At 38.4% G+C, this 26,666-nt stretch overlaps 1 protein-coding gene across 41 annotated transcripts in view; it reads right to left on the bottom strand.

Moving 5' to 3' along the window:
• LOC116704888 (neurexin-1a) overlaps positions 1–26,666 on the bottom strand; it is a 261,617-nt gene that overhangs the window by 33,917 nt on the left and 201,034 nt on the right. For 30 of the 41 annotated variants that reach the window (XM_032540597.1, XM_032540598.1, XM_032540595.1 and 27 more), the window contains 3 exons: positions 13,068–13,239; positions 1,733–1,822; positions 45–367 (listed from right to left, as the gene is read on the bottom strand). In XM_032540597.1, the coding sequence (XP_032396488.1) occupies positions 45–367; positions 1,733–1,822; positions 13,068–13,239 (585 nt within the window). The remainder of the gene's footprint in view (positions 1–44; positions 368–1,732; positions 1,823–13,067; positions 13,240–26,666) is intronic. The other 11 variants (XM_032540619.1, XM_032540625.1, XM_032540624.1 and 8 more) reach the window with 1 other exon arrangement.

The raw sequence follows: 26,666 nt of genomic DNA, 5'->3' as shown, positions 1-26,666 counted from the left end.
TCAAAATGGATTAAGTTGAGAGAATAATTTAGAGACGATCTTACCTGCTGAGGCTCTCGTGGTGTAGTCTGTTTGACTCGCCTGCTGGATGCCGTGGTGGTGGTGGTGATCTCCATGATGGACGTGGACGTCTCCGAGCGATTAGCTGTGGTGCTCGACTGTGGTGTGATAGAGGAGGGCGACTCTCCCACAAGCCGGACGCTGCCCTGGATCCTAATGTTGGGATCCCCCTCTGCAGCCATGTTGAACACCTTCAAGCCATTATAGTAGAGGCCCGAAAGCTGGCCCTGAAAGGATCGACTCCGGTCTCGCTCCCAGCCCCCAATCTGTATAGTGGTTTGGCTGTTGAAGATTGTAAGCTGCCGCCCTGTGGGAAAACAATGTTACATATATACAAGAATGTTGGTCTGTGGACTCAGCCACTTTTACTGAACAGGAAAAAAAAAAGACAGAGACACAGATTATTTGCCCAGTGGCTAATGCGACCAATAAATTACAGGTTGTAGAGGAAAACCTTGGTAATTTATTGCAGTAAAAATGATGAGATGCCTAAGAAAATAAAAATAAAAAAACATGTCAAAAAAAGGATTTAGTAAATCAATGCTTTGCTAAAAGGGCAGTCTAACCTAAACAACAAGAAACAAGATTAATCATAAGTAGTGATGTTATGGGAATGCAATAGAGTTACACTTAAAAAAGATAACATTATATTAAAAGTAACCTAAAACGACAATTTGCTGAAAATTGCTTGGGCAATCGGACAAATATGTAAACCGTAAAAATAGAAGCTAAAAACATATTTAATTTAAATTAATTAATTTATGTATCTATCTGCATTCTTCTGTCAAATTTTAGGAGTTACAAACTTGGTATAAAGCAAGCATGGAAAAAAAAAGCCTAAAATTGATAAAAGGTTGACTTTTCTTGTATGCAATCTAACAGGATGCAGGACACAGTTCGGGAAATTTGAAACTATTCATCCTTTTAGCAAAAGCAACCAAGGAATATAAAACTTAGAACGGATATGGTTGGGCACATGGAAAACCCAAAAAACATTTTAGCACTTTCATAACTCAAAACAGAAAACAAAAAAACAAAAAGAAACAAAAAATGATAGGGCTTTTTTCACATTTTATGTAAAAAATATGAATTTGTTATTGAACTATATAAAAAACAAAGCATGCACTCAGTTTGTTTTATATTACAGTTTCTTGGTCTAATGCCTTATACATATTTACAATGTCTGTTAAAGGGACTCAGAATTCTGATGCCAATTCATATTGCACTCTATTTATCAGCTAGCAGTTTAATCACAACAGATCAAATGACACCAAGTACTGTACTGTACATGTTTCAAAAGTGTTTCAAATAACACTTAGCAACTAATGAATGATTAAACAAGAACTTTTGAATTTATCATTTAGATGTTTACAATAATTTATAGACATTTTAACAATGCTGATATTACTTCAGTAAGTGGATTTAAATTCATATTTACAGTCCCTTTAACCTGAAGTTGACAATAAACACGTATTAAAACAGCTGACATCTATAAAATAAATACATTATTATGAAAAGTATGAAACACTACAGACTAAATTTAACTGTTCAAATCATTTAGTTTTTAAAGTTTTACTGGACATTTATTTTTTAGGTTTATTATTTACAAAATGTTGCTACAACTTGGTTATGATCAAATTATTTTAGTTAAAATTTTAATCAGTGATTTTACCTTTGTCGAGTAGCCATTCGTCAACTACTCGACCAAGTCGGTATGGGATTCGCTGTCTAGCAATCGCCAGGCGTTCGTTATCATTGTTGCCTTTAAAGTTTAAAGAGACATTTCAGTGGTTACAATCTGTAAGGTCAAAGGTTAAATGTTCATACTTAATGCTGGAGCTATACAACTGCACAACGTTTTTATAATTTAAAAAGTTTTGTATATTTAAAAAAACAATATTTACTAAAAACATTATTTGAACAACTCATTTCACTCCTTTTATTTTATTTTAGCCAACAAATTAGGCCTATATTAATTGAAAATAAGTGGACTGGCACGCAAACGTTTCATCTAGGTTAATAGAGCTATGTTATCAACCAACCCAAATTACAAATTTATACATTTCCATTGCAAAATCTTTACCCAAATCTTTTTCTATGCCATTAGTCTTTCCCCTCTATATCTTTTTAACTGGCTTTTAAACTAGTTATATACATTTTCAAAAATAACATCATTTAAATGTATTGTTGAATCAACCTTTTATGGTTTAAAGGACAATTTAACGTAAACATATTACAAATGCCCACCCCATTTATAAATAGCCTAATTGACAAGAAGTAATAAGCTATTCGCAATACAACAACACAGTATACATTCAGAGCATCTGGTCAGAAAAAAGTCAGAAGACAATGTCAAAGTAGATACATACACTGTAAAATCTTTAATAAAATGGCTTTGACAAAAGCTACAAGTCATAGAGTAGGAAAAGTCATGAATTTGACGGTCTAAATATTGCACATTGATGACATCGAAGTCAGTGGAAAAGTAGTTTCCCAAAAGTATTCAGAGAATAAGCCAAAAAAAGTGTCAGGAGACAGAAAGAGCAGGTACAGAAAAACTTCACTCCAAGATTGGAGGGGCACTTCGGCATTAATGAGGGCAAACTCTGCATCACCCTTTGTCAAGGCCAATAACCTCTCCAGAACAGAAGACTTTCAGTAAAGTGGCACTGTCTCGGAGTGCTTTTCCCCTGGTATTGTCTGCAGAGATTGAATTCAGTCAGCACCATTCTTCGGCAGATTGACAATGTTTGTCCCATCAACTATATTAATTCAGTTCTTGCAGATAAAAGATCCGGTAGCTAACAATGATTCGGTGGAGAATAGCTTCGCAGGGGAAAGGAGGTAACCTTGTAACAGATGCATAGTTGGTCTGATGAAAGGTCTTAGAGGTAAGAAGACGCATAAAAAGACATTTTTTAATCGCATCAGCTTGAATTACTGTAGAGGATCAGCTACCAGAAAAGGGTTTTATGCTTTTCTATACAGCTCATGGAATTTGGCTGCAGCTGATTGTGCCCGGTTGGAACACAAAGGCTTGTGAAGGAGATTTAGTGGAACACTTCTTCCTCAACATTGACATAGACAGTTCAGACATTCTGCATTACATTGGACAGTACCACACAGGAACACTGTGTATGTTATTGGATGTCAATCTCTGAATGCAATTTATGTGAACCACATTTCTAAAACAGAATTCCAGTTATCTGATGTGATACTGCACATTCAGGACTATACCTATTTTTCCTATTTATTTAATTATTTGTAATTATAATTATTATTTCCCCCCATTAATTAATTATTATTTCCCCCCATTAATCATATTATTAATCATCGTATAGCTCAGGGGCCAAACCTTGCCAAATAGTTGTGTTATATGGTTCCAACTTTAATAATCTATCACGTTGTGCTTGATAGAGTCATTTAAAGCAGAATGCAAAAACAAAAACAAAACCCAATGCAGCAATATGTATGCCATTGCAGAGGCATTACTGGAGAAACAGAGAAGCTACCTCAAACCACGTTTTCTCAGATTCAATATGTGGGGATAGCTAACTGCTATTCATGCCCAGCTAGCATCTTTAACTGCAAGCCTTGGCTCTATCAGATCTGATGTGGACAATCTAAAAACTACCGTAGAAAGAAGAAAAGTATTGATAGCCATCACCATGCTTTTCAAAAGCTGGAAGTGACGTAAGCAGATATGGAGGACAGAAACCAAACATGCAACATCTGCATCATTGGGCTAAAAGAGAAGTTAAAAGGTGCTAATACTATTCAATATCTATTGCGTGCCCTGCCTAAGTGGTTCCCGAAATTGGCAGATGCTCAGATCAAGATTGTGAGAGCCCACCGAATTTAAAGCAATAGCCCAAAGAAGAACACCTTTACTAATCGCACGCTGATTCTCTAAGTTTTTTGCTACACAGACAGGCAGGCGATCCTACAGGCTGCACGGAAATCTCTGCCCGTTGTCGGGGACCGAAACATTTGCTTTTTCCTGGACTACAGCAACTTTACGGTCAAGCGGCGCCAAGCTTTCTAACAAACCATGGATTCAGCACAAGTCAAGGGACTGGATTTTTTCCTCTACCCGGCAACACTGAAGATCAAGGAAGGCTCCCAGCACAGCGCTTTTACCTCCGCTAAGGATGCTGAAGATAATGTGGGGGGGGGGGGCTGCGCCCCATCCTCTTGATGCAGAGGAAACCGCAAGCTACTTGCATTCCATCGCGGAGAACACCGTGGAAGAAGATCAGGACAAAAACAACTGCCTGATGAACACAGACTCTTGGTTTGTCTTAATCTCTTGATGTGTCCTAGATTTATTGCGTTGATTTTTGATATGAAGAAACTGTGTTTTGCATTTTTGATAATGGGTGATCTTACATTTTTAGTTTGGAACTGTGGTGGTCTGAATGCACCTCACAAGCGAGCCAGCACCCTAGACCTACTTAAAAAGAGAAATGTTGACATTGCATTATGGAAGGAGAGGCATTTGACTGATACAGACTGATATCGGCCGCTCAGCCAACAGATTCTATCGAACAATTCCATCCTACTCAGCAAGCTAAAAAACAAAAAGAGTGGCCATTATTGTCAAACGGAATCTTCTGCTTAAAGTTTTGTCCTCTTGGTCAGACAATACAGGCAGAATTGTGATTTCTCCAATAGAGTACAGTTTTAGGAAAACTGCCCTTGTGTCAGCTCACGCGCCTAATGTTTTTGATGGCAATTTCTATGGTACACTCACCAATCAAATACTGGAGTAAATGGACTGTTCTTTTGTTGTTGGTGCGGACTTCAATACTGTGTGGGACCCAAATATTGATCGCTATAATGCAAAGGTCACTGGGGTTCAGGCTCAAGCCACAAATGCTTTTAAATCATGGGCCAGCATGTTGGGGCTTATAGATATTTGGACTGCAGTTAATCCCACCTGTAAGGATTATTCCTTTTTCTCAGGTAGACAAATCTTTTTCCAGGGTAGATTTTCTTTTTGCATCCCGTCAATTATTTCATTCAATTGATAAAGCGGTGTTACTTCCAATGGCATCGTCTGACCATAAAGGGGTCCTCTGCGTCACCACCCTAGACCGTCTGCCTTAATGTTCTGCTAGATGGCGTTTTAATACTTTTTTACAGAAATATGAATCCTATATCACTCAGTTTATAGCAGAATTCAAGATATTTTCAGACATTAATGTTGGCTCTGTAGAAGTCCCCATGATATTGTGGGATGCGATAACAGGTTTTATTAAGAGCAATACCCTAATATTCTGCTCTAATGCACACAAAGCTAGATAACTTCAACTACAAAACATTGAATCTAACTTCACCAGATTAGACTCATTGTTTGCAAACTAATTTTACTGACCAAATAGCTTTAGAACAATCACTATTCAAGAAAGAAATAAACAACATTCTGAAACAGAAACTTGAATTTCTAATTCATAGACAGCACTATTACTTTCAGGTTGCAAGACCTGGTCATCTACTTGCCATGAGATTATGGTCCAGTGACCATTCTGCAGATACTCCAGCTATTAAATCTTCAGATGGTAATATTAGAACGGACCCTCGTGGAAATAAATAAATCCTTTCAGGCATTTTATTCCAATTTTTATGAATCAGAGGTTACTTTGGATAAAACCCACTGTCACAGATGGTTGAATCAGCTTGACTTGCCTCAATTATCAGCAGGGGAATCAGCTGACTTAGAAAAATTGATCACTTTCACCTTAAAGAACTAAGATTGACAGAATATGCTAAAGGTAAAATCACCAGGCTTTGATGGGATCCCCCCCTGCATTATATGAAACTTTTTGGTGACATCTGGGCCCATTCCTTTTTGACATGATTCATTTTTCTATTGAGAAGGGCAAATTTTTTAGGGATGCACTATTTGTCCTCTCTTTAGAGCCTCTGGCTCAAGCTATTCTCCAATTGATTATGGTGTCACCAATATGCATTTATAATACACAGTCTCACCTCTCAGTATTTGCGGACAATGTTTTTTATTTTATTTTATTTTTTTAGAAAACCCCTCTGTTTCTTACTGAAATGGATGGGTCTCCCCATGTTTATGCAAGCCTGTATCTCTGTGGTTAAAAGGAAAGTTTTACCAAGGATTGATTTTGGGACTTCTATGCTACCTCTTTCCCCTCTTGCTGGCTACTGGCGTAAATTACAATCAGCTGTGTCTAAATTTATCTGGAAAGGAAAATGGCCAAGACCTAAGATGTTTACTCTACAAAGGCGGAAAGAGAATGGTAGCTTTGTGTTGAGATCCGTCCTTACCTGGTTTGACCCAGATATGTCTGTTTACTGGCGTACCTTAGAAAATGCTATGACCGAGCCTTGTTCAATCCATGACGTTCTTTTTGCCAATATCTCTAATAAACAGTGAGATTGCCTAAAATGTCTCGCCATCTAGCTTGTAACGGGCACACATTTTCTCTATTATTCAACAATACAGCACTCCTGATTGGTAAGAAGCCAATAACAGCTCTACAGTAGGAACAGAGGGGGGGTCATTGTCTAAAAGACATTTTTAGCAAGGTTGGCTTGTTACACTTTTTTGACTTACAAAATGCATTCAAGCTACCATGTTCTTCTTTTTTCTTTTACCTTCAATTAAGATCAGCACTCAAGGCATAGAGGGCTCTGTCCATCCATCCTATCCAGAAGTAATTTACTATGCAGCCAAAGACCTGTGTTATGTTACTGAGGTTTTATCAGTTCTTCAGTTCAGACCATCAGCTGATTCACTACAATTTCATTCATAGGACATATCTCACCCCTGTGAAAATGCACCAAATAATTAACAGCCCTTCATGCACTTTCTGCCCACTAAAAGCTCAAGGTACATATCTTGGGATTGCTCTCCTGTTGGTCAGTATTGTAACAATATTGCATCTAAAATATCTGCCCTGATTAATGATACTGTACCTGTTACTGTCAATGTTTTGATTCTGAATGATCGATCAGCCCATCAGCGTTTTTTAATTTTACGTAAAACTCAAAAACTTTTTTGCTGGACTTACAGCGGCCAAGGCGATGATTGCAACCAGTTGGAAACCCCCTCATGACTTGTCTATTTGTACTAGGACCCTTTCCTTTTTGGATGTCGTATATATGGAGCTCTCCATTACTCGCATAAATGGAGCCCCAGGAGATACTTTTGACACTTGGCTCAACATTGCTGAATCCATGAAATCAAGGCTGTAGATTTGTGCCACAGCCTTCTCGCTTCTGTCTGTGTGTGTATTTGGTCCCTTTTGTCTTATGCCGGTCTTCCTGTCAATGCCTCTTATTTGCTTGTGTGTTTGTCTGTCAGTTTCTGTGTGTCTTGTTTGTGAGCTGCAGACATCGTTCTTGTTTTTGTGGTTTTGTTGTGTATCCCTCTTTCCTGTATTTCCTCTCTTGGTTTTGAAGTGAAACATTTGATTGCAAGGAAGGATTGTGGAAAAGGTGCACTGTGCCTTCCTCGGTGTGTGTAGTGTACTTTTCTGTTTTTTTGGTGGACCAATGTTTTGCACTTTTGTTTAAATGAAATTTAAAAAAAAATGGATCACAAAAAAGAAATTGATCACAAGTTTACATGTAAACTTGCATTCTGTGTATTCATGCTTATGCTGATTCATGATGGACTGATGAAGGACATTTGTTGAAATTGTGAACAAATCTCATGAAAAGACCGGAATGGGTTACAATTAGAAAAGGCTTAAAGATTTCATCAAAAAGCTGGCCACTGTGGTTTTTAGCAAATGTCAGCAGTAACAATGCATTTTTGTTTTTGGTAGTTTCATGGGATTTGTTAACAAAAACAACAATATAGAATATAACCAGACATATATATATATATATATATATATATATATATATATATATTTTTTCATGACATGGTGCTGTTTGGATGCTTTTATATAGACCTTAGTGGTTCCCTACTACTGTATCTGAAGTCTCTTTCCCAAAATTCAGCCTTGGTGCAGAATTACAGCCACTAGAGCCAGTCCCACAATGAGCTTTGCTTAGGGCCTGCCATTTCTGTGTCTGTAACTTTGCTAGTTTGATAGCCATGATGTCTCTCTCTTTCTCATGGGTGGGCCAAATTCTCTGGGCGGGCAAAGCAGAGAAAGGGGAGGTAACGGCCCATCCAAGCTTTTATTTTCTCAAAGGCAGAGCAAGATACTCAGGGCTCGGTTTATACCTATCGCCATTTCTAGCCACTAGGGGGACCATAGGTGGGCAGGGGGACGAATATTAATGTTAAAAAACCTCGTAAAGTGAAATGTTCATGCCTTGGGACCTTTAAAAAGATTGTATGGTTGCTTAGAGTTGTCATACCGTAACTAAGAATTACTGAACAATATATTTAATTAATTCTGTAGCTACAAAATCACTAAGCTTCCCCTAGGTAGGTGGATGCGAAGCACACCAGTCTCCAGTTGCTTCCAGCTTAACGTCTACCCTACCGCCTGCTGTTGAACACACACTGTATTTTTACCTGATGCAAAAAGCTCTCCACCACCTAATTCTTATAAGCACTGTGCATGATGGAAGTATTACACACAAAAATAAACAAACAAGCAAGCGCTCACACACAGCTGTACTTCCTTTCAATTTGAATGTGTTAAATTAATGAATAATCCATGAATTGCTGTTGTCATGGAGCATTCATGGGCTTCGTTAATTTCTGTCACCTCCATTTGTCAGTCACGGGGTGTTAGTTATGTCACCTCTCCGTTTTATGCTACTGAGACACTTTATCTGAGGAGAGGTCAGCATCAAACTGGGCTCTGGAGAACAGTTAGCTTACAGCTGTTGGGAGGACGATGAGGACACATACTGTACGTTTAGACTGAAGACGAGCAACACTCGTTTTGATGTGTTGATGAAGAGTGTAAGGAAACTACTAGAAAGACAGTGTCAAATTGGAAGGCACATGCATCCAGTAAACACACACACACACACATTTATCCTCACTAACGCTGTGCCAAAATCCTTTACTTTTGTGCAAAAACATGCTCAATTTTCAAAGACAGCAGCACTTTATCCTTTTGGATCTGCACCCCGTGGCACACCAAGTCTATCCTTACACTGAGGTTAATTAAGTGTGTATATAATCAAGGTCTGATCGTGTATTGATCCCCACTATGGGACACCGGAGTGTTAAACAATGCTATCCCCTGGGCTTCGATGCAGCAGCAAAACCCATTCATCCTGCCTGCGAGCAAAGCCTGTGACTGCTGCTCAGTGGTGATTTGGTTTGGTATGGGACAGCCTGGCTTATCTCCTCCGCCAGGCAGCAGCGATTCAGCTGAGCCGTCCCAACTGACCCGCTTTGCCCTCACTCACTTGTTTTCTTTTTATTAATAAAGTGGTCAGATAAGGTGGGAGCTTTATATCATTACAAGCCCTTGGACACTCGCCACATTAAATGACCAAATATGCAAATTCTTCCTCTGTTCATGGAGCCAGCAGAATTAAAAAGGAGGAACCTACACAAATCTCACTTTTATTTTTTTGTCATTATTCTTCTCCCTTTTTTCTTCTCTGGCTGTGGCAGCCATTGCACCATTTTTTAAGCATGCTCAGTAATGACTGCTTGCACAATGGGCTGAATAGGCTCATGAATAGAACAGAGAGGAAACCAGAGCAGATAGGAAGGAGCTTTGTTGGATAAGGCAATCCCCCCTCCCCTAATATCCCACAAATCAGACTCCACACTGCTAGGTGGAAAAACAGGACAGAGGTTGAGATCCACAGAGGGGGCAGGGGTGGAAAGATCGAGGTAAAAAGGACAGAAAAAGAGGGAACTGAGCGCTAAGGGGAGTGGAGGGAGAGCTCTGTAAGTGCACCACGCTCTGATTATAGTAAAAGAATAAGGCCAGAGACTTGTCCATTATCTTTGTGTGCAGCGAGTGTTAAGATCCGGTAGGATACTGCGTCATGCCCTGCAGGCCTGGCAGCGCCATTGTGATGGTATTACTTCCATGGACAAGACTCGGGAGAAGGGGCTGATTTTTCGCTGCTGCCCAGCCTTTTGTATGTGCCACAGAATGAAAGCGGGGCAAGAATAAAGGAAAAAGAACCAAACTACAACAAATAGAAGGCTTCTATGTGTCTGTGTGTTCTTTTTGCATTTTTAGATTCTAATAATTGTGTTAAAGACTTTTAATGGCCCATAAGTATGCAGTACGAGACTTTTTAATGAGATTATGAGGGCAGAAATATAGGCCCTGGTGAAGCAATTATTTCCTTGCTTTGAGAATGATCGCTCCCTCCCATATAATCCCCTACTCTCTGTCATTCTCACTCTCAAGCCATCATTTTTATCTTTGCTGTCTACTCTTATTATAATCACTGTTGTTCTGTGAGTGGCCCAAGAGTGGCTGAGGGCTGCTATTATGAGTGCGTTAGAGGCATACATGGATACTAATCAAACTACAGGCAAGCTGAGAGAATAATGGCTTTGTGTGCTGGGGGTGAAGGGAGGAACTGTGCAGTTATTGTGATTGTGTGTAATTAGTCTGCAACGAGCCTAATAAGGTAGCTGGACTTGGCAATGTCAGTGATGCATGATTGGTGGGGATGAGATTGGTCACTTCTCCCCTGCAGCATTCATAACTCAGCACATTTAAGAGGAACGCATCTAACATTATTATTTCACTTTCTAAATTTCCCTAAATTTTGACTAAATATTCAGATTATAGAGATTTTGTTCCCTGACAACAACTTAACAACCAATAATAAATATACTGTGCTCTGTTTTTCATTGCCAGGCATGAAATTGTCCAATACAATATTAATTTTCTAAGATACTGTATGTAATTGAGCTGATGACAGTGTTTTACCAAGTGGCTAATTTTATATTTAGCTGAAGCCAACCCTATCGTGTTTCCCTCCGCAGTATTAAAACCTTCACAAAGTGATACCTATATCCCTCATCTTTAGTGTTGCATCTTTGTGTATTAAAAACAGTTGTTTTAACCAACTTCATCCAGTTTAGGAACCACCCATCTGTATGTATCGTAGGCGTCTTGGGGACTGTTTGAAGATTAAGATTGTAGCATCCAGGCATTTAACCCTGCTGTGCATTCTGCCATGTCCGGAACACGTCAAAAGCCATTAGCTTCCTTTTTCACCTGAGGCAAGCAACGAGGATTGAGTCCCAGTAATAAAAACCTCTTTCATTTGGATGAATGCACTGGTCATAGCTAAAAAGGTCACCAAACATTATGCAAAGGGGAGAGACAGGTTGGATTTGTCTTCCGTTTGTCCTTCTGCCCAGTCATGTTATGCATGCTCATAATCTAACAGATGTTTTCGATTTAGGGCTGCAGTTTTTTAGCCTGTATGCCCCGCCCACAACATTTGAGGTTGGGAAGTTCAGTCTGGACTTGATCCGTACAAGAGCTGTTAGGACCCATCACATTGTCAAGGCGAGCTTCATACAATGATAGACAGATAATCAACAGTCACATAAAGCTGAACGCGAGCACATCCGTGGGACTGCACCCGCCCATGTTGCCTTGCACTGCACATGCTCAAATGACAGTTCTCTTGAGGTCCTTCAGCAGCAATAATGGATAAAGCTAATAAAATCAGCGGTAGCTAACAGTTGAGTTATGCTGACAACTATGCGTTGCTCAACATACGTCACATACTCCGTAGCTCCGATTGGTTGTAGGTCTACCCAATTGAGTGCAGAGGCATTTTCGGATGAAACACGCCCCATAATCACAGCCCAATGGAGCAGTATCAGACTCATATTCTGACATATTCTGAGAATCTGGGACCTCTGAGATTTTTGACGTCAGGCTATCAGTTTTTCCTTTTGTGGAGTAAATGGTAAACTTGTTTGTGCAGTAATTTTATATTACACTCCTTTAATACTCTATAGGTTTTGTCAAAGCCTTTGAGCAGTTAAAAAGTTAACCGTTTCAACAAAACAAGCAGTGTTATTTAAATTATTTTTTAGAGCCATCATACCGCTAACATCTTGACATTCTACAGAATCATACCAGTGTTGCTGAGTTGTTTATTTCCAACAGTCGATTGCTTCTTATTTTCGTCGACACATGACACAGACTTTCCCTAATGTGAACCTTCTCTTTCCAGAGACAAAGTTTAATCAATGGACGTTAGAATTTACCACTACACTATAAAAAAGTGCCAGTAAAATTATTCCAGCCATATAATGTGGAACCTATTACATATATTAGACTTTTTCAATTACTAAATACTGATTACACAGGCCAGTTAGAAGGAAATTTAGTTTCCACAGTCATGTTAACTGTTTATGGAAAGTGCTACACAAATGAAAATGATTATTATTAGTAGTAATACTAATGACAAAGAAAATTAATATAAATGAGTAATTGTGGTGTATCCTGTGAAAATAATGTATAAGTGCATTGTTATGGTTAAATGTAGCTGATCATCTGTTACATCTGTATCTAATTCTAAGTAAGCAACAGATTACTTCAGGTATTCATTTAGTTTCCCTGTGTTATAACAGGTTGGTCTACCCTGCTGCCTAAATTCACTCAATCTTTTTTATTGGCAGAGACATAAATATCGAACTGGCACACAATTACTTGCCACAGTAAAAGTGGTAATTTGTCTATTGATTTGACTTGACTGTGAACAAACACTGTATGGGGATTATTTATGTATATGGGGACTATAATACAGACATGCAGACAGGGTGGGTGGTTGCCCTTTTATACAGTTTATATTTTTGTCTATGGGAATGGTTCAGTGTAACCCATTTACATGGACCTGGGTTGTTAAAAAAAACTCAACAACACTTGTATTATCCGTAACAACTGCTGGACTGCTGGACAACAGAAAAATTAAAAAGCAATTAAAGCACATGCCAAGTCAACATAACAACATCCTAACATATAAGGCTTTACTAGTGAGCGTGGGACTCTCTTGGTCATTTTAGCGCCTTTCAGCAGTATCAGATGTAATTAAAGGCAAAGTGGGTGACTCACCTGTGGGGTAGCGCTCAATGACAGGCAGATCATCCACCTGCAGAGTGGCATTACCCCCACTCCTCGTAAACTTCACTATATGGTACTTTCCGTCATTTACAAACTTTGATGTCTCCTCAATATTAATGTCATCGGTTCCAACATTAAATACAACGGCAATGTTTCCTTTTTCCTGAAAAGAGAAGAACACAGAAAAAAGAGCTTTCAGTGACAATAAACACTAAGGTTATGAAATACCCAGTGTTGATAAGGGGTAGCTGACGGGAGGGTTTTCTAAGTTTTTTGGGGATAGTAGAGGTTATTTCTTGAGCCCGTCATTAGTCACTAGCAGGTACCATCTTAATAAAGTTGTAAAGTAAAACAATGTCCAGAAATGTTAATGTGTCATATCAAGTATCACCTCTGGAGCGCCCTGTTAGCTCACCTGGTTGAGCGTGCACCCCATGTACTTAGACTCAGTCCTTACTGCAGCGTCATACAGTCTCAAATAGGTCCATACCCATTCATAATATCTATTTATTACATAGAGAGCAAAAATCTATTTTTGAAACACCTTGTTTTGCTTGTGTTAATGACAAAATATATATTTCAATGCACAGTAATTCTGGGAAGATAAGTCACTTAAGTCAGACTATAAAGGGCAATGGTGACCTATTACAATATAACTGCATAAATGACTTAAATTGAAAAACTATGATTGCATTATACAAACTATTTTCATAAACTCAGCTTGTATAGAGAATTTATTCTGCATTAGCTAGACTGCACTTTTCATTGTTGGCAGTCAGCTTTAAGAAAGGAGCCAAATGGTTATTGCGTTTTTGCCTGGAGCCCATTTTAAACAAGGGAAACACTGACATCCAACAGCTTATGAACATACTGCACTTAGTGTTTGGCAAAAATTAACAATTTTAATTTTTAGTTTAAGTTTAAAACCCTTTAAATTTGGCATGTCTTTACTCTTTAAAAGACTACATAGAATCATGATGAAAAGAGAAAACATGAAGAAATTGTACATTACGTCATTAGTTTTTCTCTGTGTGGCGTTGATGTGGCCCAATGGTATTTACACCTGTCAAGCCCTAGAGTAGGGATGTAACGATTACCGTTGTAACGGTAAGCCACGGTAGAAATGTTGACAGTAAAAATTATCCTTTTCATTTAAAATTTGCTTATTATCGTGGTGGATTACCACGGTGTGGAAATCCTGTGTTTAATCCTTCCCACCTTCATCGGAGGCTTCAGAAGTAACCGCACACTGCGCTCAGACAGGAGAGGGTGACAGAATGTAGCAGCTGACTTTTTTCTGTATCTTTTTCTTTTCTTTCCTTTTTTGTTGAAGTAATGTGGGTAGACCAGAACGTAAGGTAAAACCATTCTGTAGCTTGCTACACTGTCATGGGTTTTACTGCCTCGTTATCTTCAATGCTGCTACGATGTGGAAGTTTAGCCCGAGTTACGACGTGACATTTATTTTGCAGTAATAAACACACAACAACACAGCAAGGTGATAATAAATAAATAAATATATATGTGTGTTACATTTATGTTAATTATTAAAAAGAAATTCCCGGTATTGTTTCTTGTTATATTAGCATTGTTATATCCTGGTAGCTATACTATTTAGTTTTGGTAAATAATGTTCATAGGATGTCAAATTATTATTTGCTTGTATTTCAGAAAAACATCCAACGTCACATGTAACGTCAAATACAAATTCATAGTTAACTTCATGTTACAGTTTTAAATAAATCTTCCTGGATCTCAAAGTAAGACTTCTCCGGTTCAAGTTCTTACTGGACACCGGCTTAAGTGGGCTAGTGTTTCAGTAGCCAGTTTTCAATAGTTTTTACAAGCCTATTGCCTATATTTTTGTAATATAATAAATGCTTTTAAACTTTTTGAAACACTTTCAGCTTGTGTAGGCCTATCACTGCTTTCTGAACATATCAAACACACTTTTAAAAATACTGTGATAATACAGAAAACCGTGATAATTTTGGTCACTATAACTGTGAAGTTACATTTTCATAGTTACATCCCTACCCTAGAGTATCATATATAGTAGCATATGCTCTCCTTGAGGAATGTTTCTTATCACTTTTTTTCCATTTTGAGATATTCTTCAAAGTGCACATACAATCTGATAGGATGATCATTATGCAGACTACTGTATGGATTATTTCTATAGAATGACAGCCAAACTGACCATATGTGTTGTTCTTAAATGTGCCATTGCTCTTCTTAAAAACTTGAACATGTTAACAGCACAAAAAGGCACACTGTGCATTTTGTCCTTAATTGTTTTCATGACAGTTCAATAAATTATATAATTAGTGGGTACGAGTATCCCCCCGAGCCCATCTGGTTCTTTAAACGCGCAATAATTTTTCCACTCACTCACTCACTCACTCACTCACTCACTCACTCACTCACTCACTAACGTAGCCTCAACGCTTGCAAAGGGGATATTACTGAATCTGAGCAGTTTGTGTGAGACTGAATCAATAAACTACAGTGAATATGGACATCATTACACTGAGAGCATAAAAACATAAGCACGGACATTACTGTAAGATAATATTTTAAAGGCAGTTTGAACCCAGTTTAGCCTCAGTCTCCTCAGATCCACATGGTGTGGTTATCTTCTAATAAGCTTCTTTAACAGTAAATGATCAAAGTCTCTGAATCCTACTGCTTAATGCAGCTAAGATGAGCGCAAATGGTGGTGCAGCCTCTCTCCCTGCTTATGAGCTGCAGTAATAGCAGCATCTGGTTGGAGGCTCAACCTACTGTAGCAGCGCAGCACTCTGCATGTCATTATCCAGTCAGCACAGCCAATACTACACTACATCTCCCTCTGACTCTTCCATATGCACACAACGACTCTTTTCAAAGCCCCCCCAACACACACACACACACACACACACACACACACACACACACACACACAAACACACAAACACACACAGTCCAGTTCTCTTAAATTGCAGAATGAGTCGAGCACGCCCCAAGAGACAGAAACTAAAGTGCAATTAAAACCATTTGTAATATGTCACACCACATTACCAAAACTAGGACAATTGTATGCTTTGTACAGTAATGCTATTTCAACAGATTATATAATCTGATGCATTAAAGATACAGTACTAACATAATTAACTGAGGCAAGAAGATGATCTGTAGACACTGGGGTTGTAGTAAAATCTTGTGTTGGCTGTAATCTGTGCCATTTTAAGAGATTTGCCCCTCTTGAAAGCCCTCAGCAAGATCCAGAGAGACAGCAGCTCCTTGGCAGGACTAAATGCAGCAAGAGACACCGTGAGCATCCGCCATCGTCAGACCTCACACCATGGCAAATTTTCAATTTCTAAATTTCAAGTCCTTGCATATACCGTGAATATAACATGAGACTTGAATCTGATAGTCAAATTGGGAACTTTCTTTCAAGGACTACCACACAGTGAACACATTAATTCAGAACTTTTAAGTGCCATTGCGCTTGGAAAAAAAAGACAGAAGAGGGACTAACCCAATTAAAATCCTGCTTTTAATAGCCTCCTTCAATTGACTTTTAATGTTCCCCATGGTCTCGTTAATAAATTTACTGCATTTAGTCACAAACTGCCAACTCAAATTTCCATAGCATAAAAAAAACCTACTTCTCACCTCTCTACTTTCACAGTCTTGAAAGAGATGAAGAGGTAGATGAAAGGGGGGGTGGGGGAGACAAAGGACACAACTCAAACCATCAGATTTACGGAGTCATATATCTGATGAAAGATAAGAGCTACTGTCAGGTTGAGAAAACAAAAAAATTGACATGCTTTGAGATCATGTTTCTCCCAGAATAATATGAATAACTTTGTTAACTATCAACTATTTTTCTAAATATTAATCCAATACATTTTAGCATTTCCTGAAATTAGATCTACTAAGTAGTTTATCGGTTAGTTCAGCACTGAGAAGAGCCTAATCCTGGAGCTCTAATAGGGTGCAGGCTTATGTCACAGAGTGATTGATAGATGCTTAAATAATCCCAGCCCATTACACCCAGTACAATTTTAGGGCTGCTCACTTGGTAAGTGCTGATCCCCCCAGGGCTGCCCCCCTGGGAACATACTGTACAGTGCACACATACCGCACCCAACGAACTCAGTCCTGCCTGACACTCTGCACGCTGCCTTGATTAATTGTTCATCAAGCTGCAATAGAGTTTAATTAACTGATGAAGTTGATCCACCATTCTCCTCTAATCTGCTCTTTTTTTTTATGCTTCTCATCCTTGCAGCTGGAGGGTGGAGTAGCTGCCGCACTACTCGGGGTGTCAGTTTCTCATTAAACCTTCCCATCTGCACTCATTATACAACCATAGTGATACTTGTTTTACTAGCTTTAAATCCGCAAAATAGTCTCTGCAGACAAGATTTCGGAAATTATTAATAGCACCGAGGAACATCGTTTATTCTTTTAATCACGTCAAGAAAACCATGTCTGAACAAATATGTGTTAAATGCTTCATATTATTGAACAAAATTCCCTTATTGATAACTTAGGTTGTAAAATTCCAATAAAACGTAGTTAGAACCTCCTTATAACAGTGGTCCCATTAATAAGAAATCCATTGATAAATAAATCTTTTTGTGTTTATGTTTTTTTTAAAAGGATATGATATGTTGTTTACTATCTGCTAGAGGCTCAAACAAACCAAGTGCAAAACAGAAACAGTGAGTTAAAAAGATCCACACGCTTGGAATGGTTCACTGAAGCGAGCATATTTCCCATGCCCACGTAAGGACAAAACAAAAACAATAAAGGAAGTGAGAAGTGGTATTTAGGATGGTGCCGAACCTCCTCTCCAATAGCTACAAAAATGAACACCACGGTGTAGGCTGTTATGTTTTTCTTGTTTATGAGTCATTCATGTTGACAACCATTGTGCACCCGTCACATTTCATATCTCACCCGTCCGACGCCACGGGTACTGCAACACATCTCCCTCCAGTGCACGTCTGAGGGATATGTTGGCAGGTGGGAGAGCACCTCTGTCATCCCTTCAGTGTGTTTTTTTTTGCATGTGTGTGACGTGTGTGTGGTGTGTTGAGAGATATTATGCTCTCACTGTAGAAGTTAAATGTCTTAATGTAGCTAGGGCGAACAGACTGTACTATTCACCTTATCTTTTAATTACTTATGACAGTTTTCTGCTGCTCCTTTTTTAGCAAAGCTTAGTTAATGAAATTACAGACGTAATGGAATAATTAGAAGAATCTTTTTCCCCTTACAGCATGTGGTTAAAACAACTGTACATGATGCCGTAATCCATCTATGCACCTGCAATTATGTGTATATGCAATTACACTGACATCATTTTTAGAGCGTAGTGAATTCTTAACAATCCTTGAGGCAGTATACTGTACGAGCACTGCTGTACAATGGGGTTGCAGAAAATGAAATTTCAGCCTCATAAGAGCACCATTTGATACATTAATTATGATAACATGTACAATTTAATGATGTCATAAACTGTGACAAAACTACAGTGTATTGGCTCTATGGGAAACTAGTGTGGACTGTCTAATTTTATTCCCCACTTATACATTAGTTAAAAATAAAAGCTCAAACTCCATTTATCTTATACAATTCTTATCATATACAATACAAATGACATATACATGCAGTACAACCTTGTAGTGCTTACACATACTGTGTCACAAAATATCACCTCATCATAAAATCATAAAATCTCATCATAAAATTGACAAACGTCAAAAGTAAAGTATAAAAAATATAATGTTCTGCTTCTGGAAACATCTTTAATAAAATAAATATATTATTCTCTATCTGTTGCAATCTGCAGTACACATTTACATATGGTTTATTGGCACTGTGACATTCATGTGCTAGCTCACTAGAGTTTTTCCAATTCCAAATGTTGATGTATAATTAATTATCTTAGAAATAATTGTGATTAACAATATAATTGTCTATTTCAGTCAAATTTAAAAACATTTATTTATGTATACTTTCTCAAACAAATAACAGTTTTCAATGAAATCCAGGACACATCTGTTGGTTATATGCTCAGCATAAGTTCATTCAGGAAGATTTCACATGTCTCTCACTCCCATCTCCTCATCAACTGCATTGTCATCAACTGAACGTGGGTGTTTACTCTTTCAGTTGAAGCAACCAGATATTGCCACAATCTCTGTGAGCTACCGTGTTATTGCATTCAAACTTTATATCTGTTCTACTCTCTGCTGCTGTCAGTTGTCATTTCAGGCAAAAACGCTGCATCCAACCTCCACGACATTCACCTCCAGTTCTCATCATTCCCAGCACCCAGGGTTCCTCGATCATCAGAAGCCCCGCTTCAGATCACATCACATCACATCCAGATATTCAGGCTCTTCCTTTATTGCTTCATCACCTCCACCAGTGTCTACACGGCCTCTATACTCCTTTTAATTTAACACTGCGATGGATTCTAACATATCAACCTATCATGTACCATGTTCATTAATCTATTTTACTCTTAAATGATTCTCCTACTGATATGAAGTCAACCACGCCTCTTTATTATCATAAAACACTATTATTTTCTTAAATGAATATAAAATTTACAATCATACAGTAATATATAGTCCTCCGGGAAAAAAAAGGTGGATTTCGGGCCACAAACACGAGTATGCTCTGAGATAGCTACAGCCCAGGATGTTTAGAGTTGCTATGCCAACAACCGACAGCTGCTGCTAGCATAGCATAGCTCAACGGTCTGACCAATAATCACTTCTATAATTTCAATTTGGCACAGCTAAACAAAATCAACAATTACCATCAACAGACATACACACCCTAGGACTTGAGCTTATGTTAGCAATTTATTGCGGTTAATTAAAGAAACTAACAAAAAATTGCGATTAGACAGTTATGTAATAATTGTTACACACCTAGCTATCCTATTAATGACATTGGCACACACATTAACATCCTAATATGGCATGCATGTAAGCAACTGTCATTTTGTACACATACATCTTTATCATTCATAAAATCAAAATGTGGCCAAGATATTTGATCTCATTGTTTACTTTATGAGCTTCCCTACTAAATCAATTGTCATTGCAACTCTATGCTCTGATGTTATATTTAATGTCAAAGTCAAAACCATACTGGGAACGTGTAATTATTGTGATAGGAGAATAAACAAATACCCCTTCATATGTAAAATGATTCATTAGAAGATTACTAAAATCGCAAGAAAAGAACTGCCTCAACAAGTGTCACTGTATGTCTTACTTCCTGTCTTTTGTAATTTAAGGGAACACATGGAGGCAACTGTAAGTAAAACTATGTCCATGGATTCTGAGCTGCATGTTAGTCAACTTTTAAAAATATGTTCTAAAACCTGAAGTTGTTTCGAAAACATTCCCCTCCTCCCTCATTTTGCTATCATCTTGGAGCGTTTCCATTGTAGTGAGGTACGTATAAGGGTGCTTGCTGGGAGATTACCTTACTTCAAAATCAAGTCTGCCAGCTAAAGTCCCTTATTATCTGTGAAGTTGGCTTGAAATTGTTTCCATTGCTAGGAGATTCAATGAAGTAGTTTTCTGTAGGAGAGCTTCATCAAATCCCTCAAGTTAATAAATCATCAAGCCAGCCGCAGCAGCGGTTGAAGGAGTGCGCTAAAAACAACAGGAGACACACTTGTATTGTAATAAGGGAAAAGATATTTAAAAAATGATGCTTATGTATAATGCAGCAGTACCTTCTTTGTAAGATGCACATACAAAAAAGTGTTTTTAAACAGTGGGAATGATTGCCATACAATGTTCTACTCATTAGTGGTACAAAAGTACCGGAGTTCAGAAGTTTAGTTGAAAGTGACGTGAGTCTCTGTAATGGGCGCTGGACAATGGCACTTTTGAAAAGGCAGTGCCTGCACAGTCTTTTCCTGAAATGACATTTGCTGTCCGTCTATGCTCTTCTCTTGTGCCGTCTTTGGCCCACCTGTGACACATTCCATCAAGGGAGGTCAACTGATATCTGAAATTTTGTTCTCTCTCGCTCAAAGAAATCAATTCAGGTTTCAGGTGATTCTCCTGTCTGTCCACGTGTGACAGCTGGCGTGCAATCGAGGTGAGATGACCTTCATCTCTGTCCTCTCTGCCAGGACTTCCTGAGTCCCCCTGAGCACAGTCAGAGACCAGCTCACTTCATCTGTGCGTTTCGTACAGCACAGCTTTCTGGCTAAATAATCTAATATAAGCATGTGTGCGTTTGGGGAGAAGAGGGATAGTGCAATCACCTTAGTAAGAAATGGAAAAAGCTCAGAACTGGGGACATAGGCAATGCCTGAAGGCAGGGGACATATGCTATGACCGACCCTTACTCCTCAGAATGACTCACCATGACAAGGATACACATCATGAAAAACATTTTGTTGTGTCTACTTAGATTATCTTTAGTTCAAGAAAACAGATGACTAAGTCCTGCATGTCAATATGAAGCAGAATTTATACTCTACATTTAGGTGAAATGTTGTTGAAATGACAACGTCATGTAGATGTTCTGCAGTCTTAAAATCTGATTAAAGAGACTTTTAGAAAAGGTGTTAGTATTTTGAACGTTTTCACTGAGGTTTCCTGAGGTACGAGATAGTTTCTCATAAACATGCAATCCAATTTTGTCCCACTGAGATCTGTTCCGCTATGTTTTTTGTCACTGTATGTGCTCCTTGTGTAATGTGACAAGTTTGATAATCTCTTAAAAAGGTGTCACACACATTCACCCCTGTAATGCAGAAACGCAATCTTAACACAGTTCAGCTAAATTATGTCACATTTCCATAATTCAGCATTGTTTTTTTGATTCATAATTCTGTAATTATATGGGTGACTGATATAACAATGAATTAAAAAACAAAAAATGTGTAATCTCAACTGGCATACACGATTCATCTAAGTATTTAAGCTCATAGCGTTGTAAATATGAGCACAATAAAATGTAACAGGGTCCAGCCTTCTGACTATTTTCTTGGAGAGTAGACAATCATTCTGACTATAAACTGCCATAAAACATTTGAACTCTCAAAACGGTTCTCAGTTTTCTCATAGCGCCACTATTGGCTCAGTTTGAGATACCAAACTCCAACACCTCTTTGTACCTCCAGCAGCTGCTTCACAGTAAAAGTCTTTCCTTCTTTACACCTTGCACAATAGCTATTCATTTTTTAGAGCGGTTTTTTGAAACACTACGTCCAATTATTTATTCTTCAGCTCTGTCTTTCCTATGGTAATTAATTTATTCAGTCATCAAGAGCTGTATATGCCACGATGAGGACATTTTCCAACCGTTTAATAAACTACGGTAGTGACAATACCGGTGTTACTGATTACACTGGACATTTTATTACAAGACAAGATATTGATGACACTCAATATCTGTAGAGCGATTACTGTGATCGCTGCCCTCTCCGGTCGAGCTTCCACTGCATAGCCGGTGTGTGGCACCGATGCCCTGCGTTACAGCTGCAGAACGTTATTATGTGATAACAAGTCACTGATAGCTAAACAGAAAAAAGCCTTAAGGCTGACACCGTACTGTACGGATTTTTCAACAAGGAAAACATGTTTACTTTGATGATAGGCTGTCACAAAAGGTCTCCAAAACTAAAAGAATGTATTATAAAAGTTGTAGATCAGTGGCTTTGAACAATATGTATTTGTATATAGGGATAATGTAAAGAGGTCAATCTGTGTTCCGTGCCTCCAGTGTTGTTCTGTGAAGAGGAAACATGGGAATCTCTAGTGGGGTCAGAAGTCAAAAAAAGGTTGGAAGACGGTTCATGACATCACAGCACAGCTTCCCAGCAGACTTAAAAAAACACAATACACACCACTGAGGGACTCTAATCATACTCGTGTACTATTTTATCAAGGCACACATTCAGTATGTTCCTCAGACACTTTTTTTCTACCTATGCCAATAATTTAGCCAATTCTATTTTTGCAGAAGAATAAAAAGTTTCTTTGACTCGAGGGTCTGTAAAATAAAAATAACCTGAAGTGATGAAGACCGTGACCTGTGAAACAGCAGCCCCTATACTGTAGATCTATGTTCCACTATAGGCACTTCAAAAAAAGACTATCGTGTTGTTGGATTTAGAGCAGTGGATGCCTTCCAACAATGTTGGACACCACTTTTTACTGGTACATTAAAGCTATTTTATATTGAGCTAGAAACGCCTGCCATCAACAGCAAAAAATTAATCTTCGAGCCTCTTGTTTTTAGGAAAGTACATCCGAAATAGCCTGTAAAAGTGATAACAGCTTAGGCTGAGGCTTGAACATATCAATATACATACTGTATATATAGGGTCTGTGAACCACAATCTAAAGTTGCAACAGAGAGAGAGATTAGTATTAGAGTTGGAGCTTATTAAGCTAGTTGCCATAGTGATGAGGATAACCTGAAAATGCAGTTACAGCAATTTTCACAGGCACAAGAGAAACATATGGTGAATGTTAACTTGCAAGCTGAAAAATAATACCCTATTCTAAACTTACCTCTTACTTTGAAGCTAACAGTATCTAGTCTCAAACTGGGGAATGCTTAAATTGGACATGTACTGCAAACACAACAGCCAGCAACATTGTCTTATTAAGTTGTCCACAGCTTTAATGGCAAAATTTAATGTGTGAGCAGTTATCAACAGGAAATACATTTCCAAACACCAAAATGGACCTATGAATGTATATTGCCAATAGCTGTTATTTAACTGGGTTAAAGTGTTTGAGGGCCCCTTTTTCCTTTAAGAGAACCCTAGAGTACATTTTTCTTACAGTATACATCCACAGAAATGGGAAACTGCCAAGCTTTAAAATTGCCACCATCAATCAAGTGGTTTTAAAGGATGCAACAACCAATTTCATGGTTGACTTTTTTTAACTTCTCCAACATTATTCCCCATCAGCCCTGTGTATTATTGTGCCATTTCTTTGCTTTATCCACCTTTTTCTACTTGATTTCAACATCACAGACAAAACAAGTCTTTGAGTGGCGTCTCACTTATTCATGTCTGCTGACTTCTCTTTCTTTCAATGTTATCATAGCTCAAACCGGTATTTCCTATTCCCACACTGAAGCAAGTTCATCTCAGAAGAGGAATATATTAAAAGATGTGGTACAAGATGTGTTGTATTATGACAAGGACTACACTTTACTTAAACCTCAGAGGAATTAACCTTGTCCTAGATTTCATAGATAATGGAGGACTATGGTTGATTTCACGTTATTTTAAAAAATATAATTCCACACTACTGTATCTGCTCTCAGGCCCCATTTTCATTTTGAACAAAGCATGGTAGATGTAGGGGTTTAGTGGGTGTGGGGCAGCTTAGAGGAAAACAAAGGGAGAAGATACAGTTGCTGTATTTCTGATATAGGATCAAGCCTCTGTTTGCCTGCAAGCAGAGTATCCTTTTCAGTAAACTGGTGAGGTGAGATCTACCTTAGGAGATGCAATCTGAATTATTAGGAGAGCTGAAAGTGTGTCTTTGACAGAAAAATCATGGCAAGGAAATATTATATTCATTCCTAGTTATGGAACAAAAACAGTTTGATCCATATTATTGACTAAAACAGCCTTCCATAAATACTAGTTGGCCACAATAACAATCATTAACAGCAATAATCCTACACACAGGATAGTGCTGTCCTATCTCACACTTAAACATTTGTTCTTGTTGTTGCTATAAACCTAAAAAGATTCAAAGATTCATTTTCACGAGGGAGCAAAATCGCTGACTCCTTGAGGACCTCAACCTGCGCATGTGTTTGATCCCTTGTATTGTTTCTGTCTGTGTGTGTGTGTGTGTGTGTCTGGTTATGTATGTGTTTGTATGTCCGTTTCTGCATGTGTTGTTTTGTCTTCCTCCCTCCAAGCTTTTCTCTGTGTTTTTTGGCTCTGGGAATTGTTCTAATGTCTGAGTGTATTATTTGTAATTGTTTGTGTATGTTGATAATTTCTGAATATAAAAAAAATTAAAAAAGATTTATCACAAAAAAAAAAAAATCACGAGGGACAACCGTGAAAATGTGGATTTCTGCCGAAAATAGGATATTTACTGAATTACTGTTTTTCTCAGACAGTCCTCAAATGCCTGTCTTCTTCCAGCCATATCTTCTCAAAACACAAGGAAGCCTGATACTTTAACAGAACACCCTAAATAGATATGGGATCATTGTCTTTTTCCCAAAGTCCAGCATCTATTTTTAGCTAAACTGAGCTAGTATCTCAGTGCTGATAGATGCTTTGATACACTGCAGAGGGTTGTTAGCTACCTTACTAGAACCAGGAGTATTAGAGAACATATTAGGTCTCAGTCTTTTTTGATGTGCTTTTTTGCTTTCTTGGTGTACTTACATCTCTTTCTGGTAAAATTGTTGAGTACACAGCTGAGTAATCACTAAAGACATCAATGGTTTTCTCAACAAAAGCTGGTCTACCATACTGCAAGTTAATGACCTGCTGCAGTTGGCCAATCACACGCAGCCGCTGGACCTCAGTTAATGCGGTTTAACAAGCTGTTACTCTTGGTGATCCATCTGTTAAGTTTAAAAAGACAGATACTGCACAGTACATACAGTATTTTGATCAGCATTGGTATCTGGAAAAATTAACATTTTAAAAAGCTTAAAATGTAGTTATTTTTTAAATATTTCTGGGGATTAAAACCAAAAAAGTTTAACTTTTTTGTTGTTTTTCTCAAGCTGAGTGAACAGCCATCAACACCTGCCAGCTTCCTCTGCACACACTGGAAGGATTTTAAATTCATCTCTCTCCCCTGTCCTATGGCAGGCTGACATGGTGTCGAAGAAAATCCCTGTTAGGGCCACAGAGCAAGGTGACGAGTCCCGCCAGGAGCCGTTATTATGAGCCAACAGAATCAGTTGTGAGCCCAAATACATTTTCATAAAATAACACTAGCAGTGCTTTTCTTTTTCTTTCCATTCCCCTAATTAACAGACTCCACTCCAATCATCAGCCTGGATTTAAATGGACCTGAATCATCTAAATCAATAATGAGACGTCACAACTGTGTATAAACTTTTTCTAAAGAGTCGAGGAGGCAAAAAAATGCCTCATCCAACCCACTCTCCCAATTATTCTCACTTGTCATGTATTGTGTGTGCAGTAAGGAACACCTGCTCAGGAATAAATGGCATGGTGTGAAAATCTGCCGATGCACACAGTGACAGCCGTAAAGACAGCCCCACTGGAAGGCGATGACAAGTAGACACCGAGTGACAGATATTTGGATGTTTGTCATCTCTGTGGAGCTGACCAGGGACTTTTATCTGAGTTCACCGTGTTCAGATGCTACAGCTTGTAGTACATATGATATAGGTTTTGGCTGGGGGAAAAAGGTGAACAAGGCAGCACAGACAAGGTTTCTAAGTGATCTACACATTTTTAAACTGCAGTTGTGTGTGTACGTGGTGCTGCCAAATTAGATGTAGCTATGTTCTATTCATGCTGTATTAAATGGTAGATTCTGGTGGCAACACAATGGCACTGAATTGCTAACTCCC

Source organism: Etheostoma spectabile, chromosome 17, assembly GCF_008692095.1.
Source record: "Etheostoma spectabile isolate EspeVRDwgs_2016 chromosome 17, UIUC_Espe_1.0, whole genome shotgun sequence".
NCBI classification, from domain to species: Eukaryota; Metazoa; Chordata; class Actinopteri; order Perciformes; family Percidae; genus Etheostoma; species Etheostoma spectabile.
This window is presented reverse-complemented; position numbering and strand designations above follow the sequence as displayed.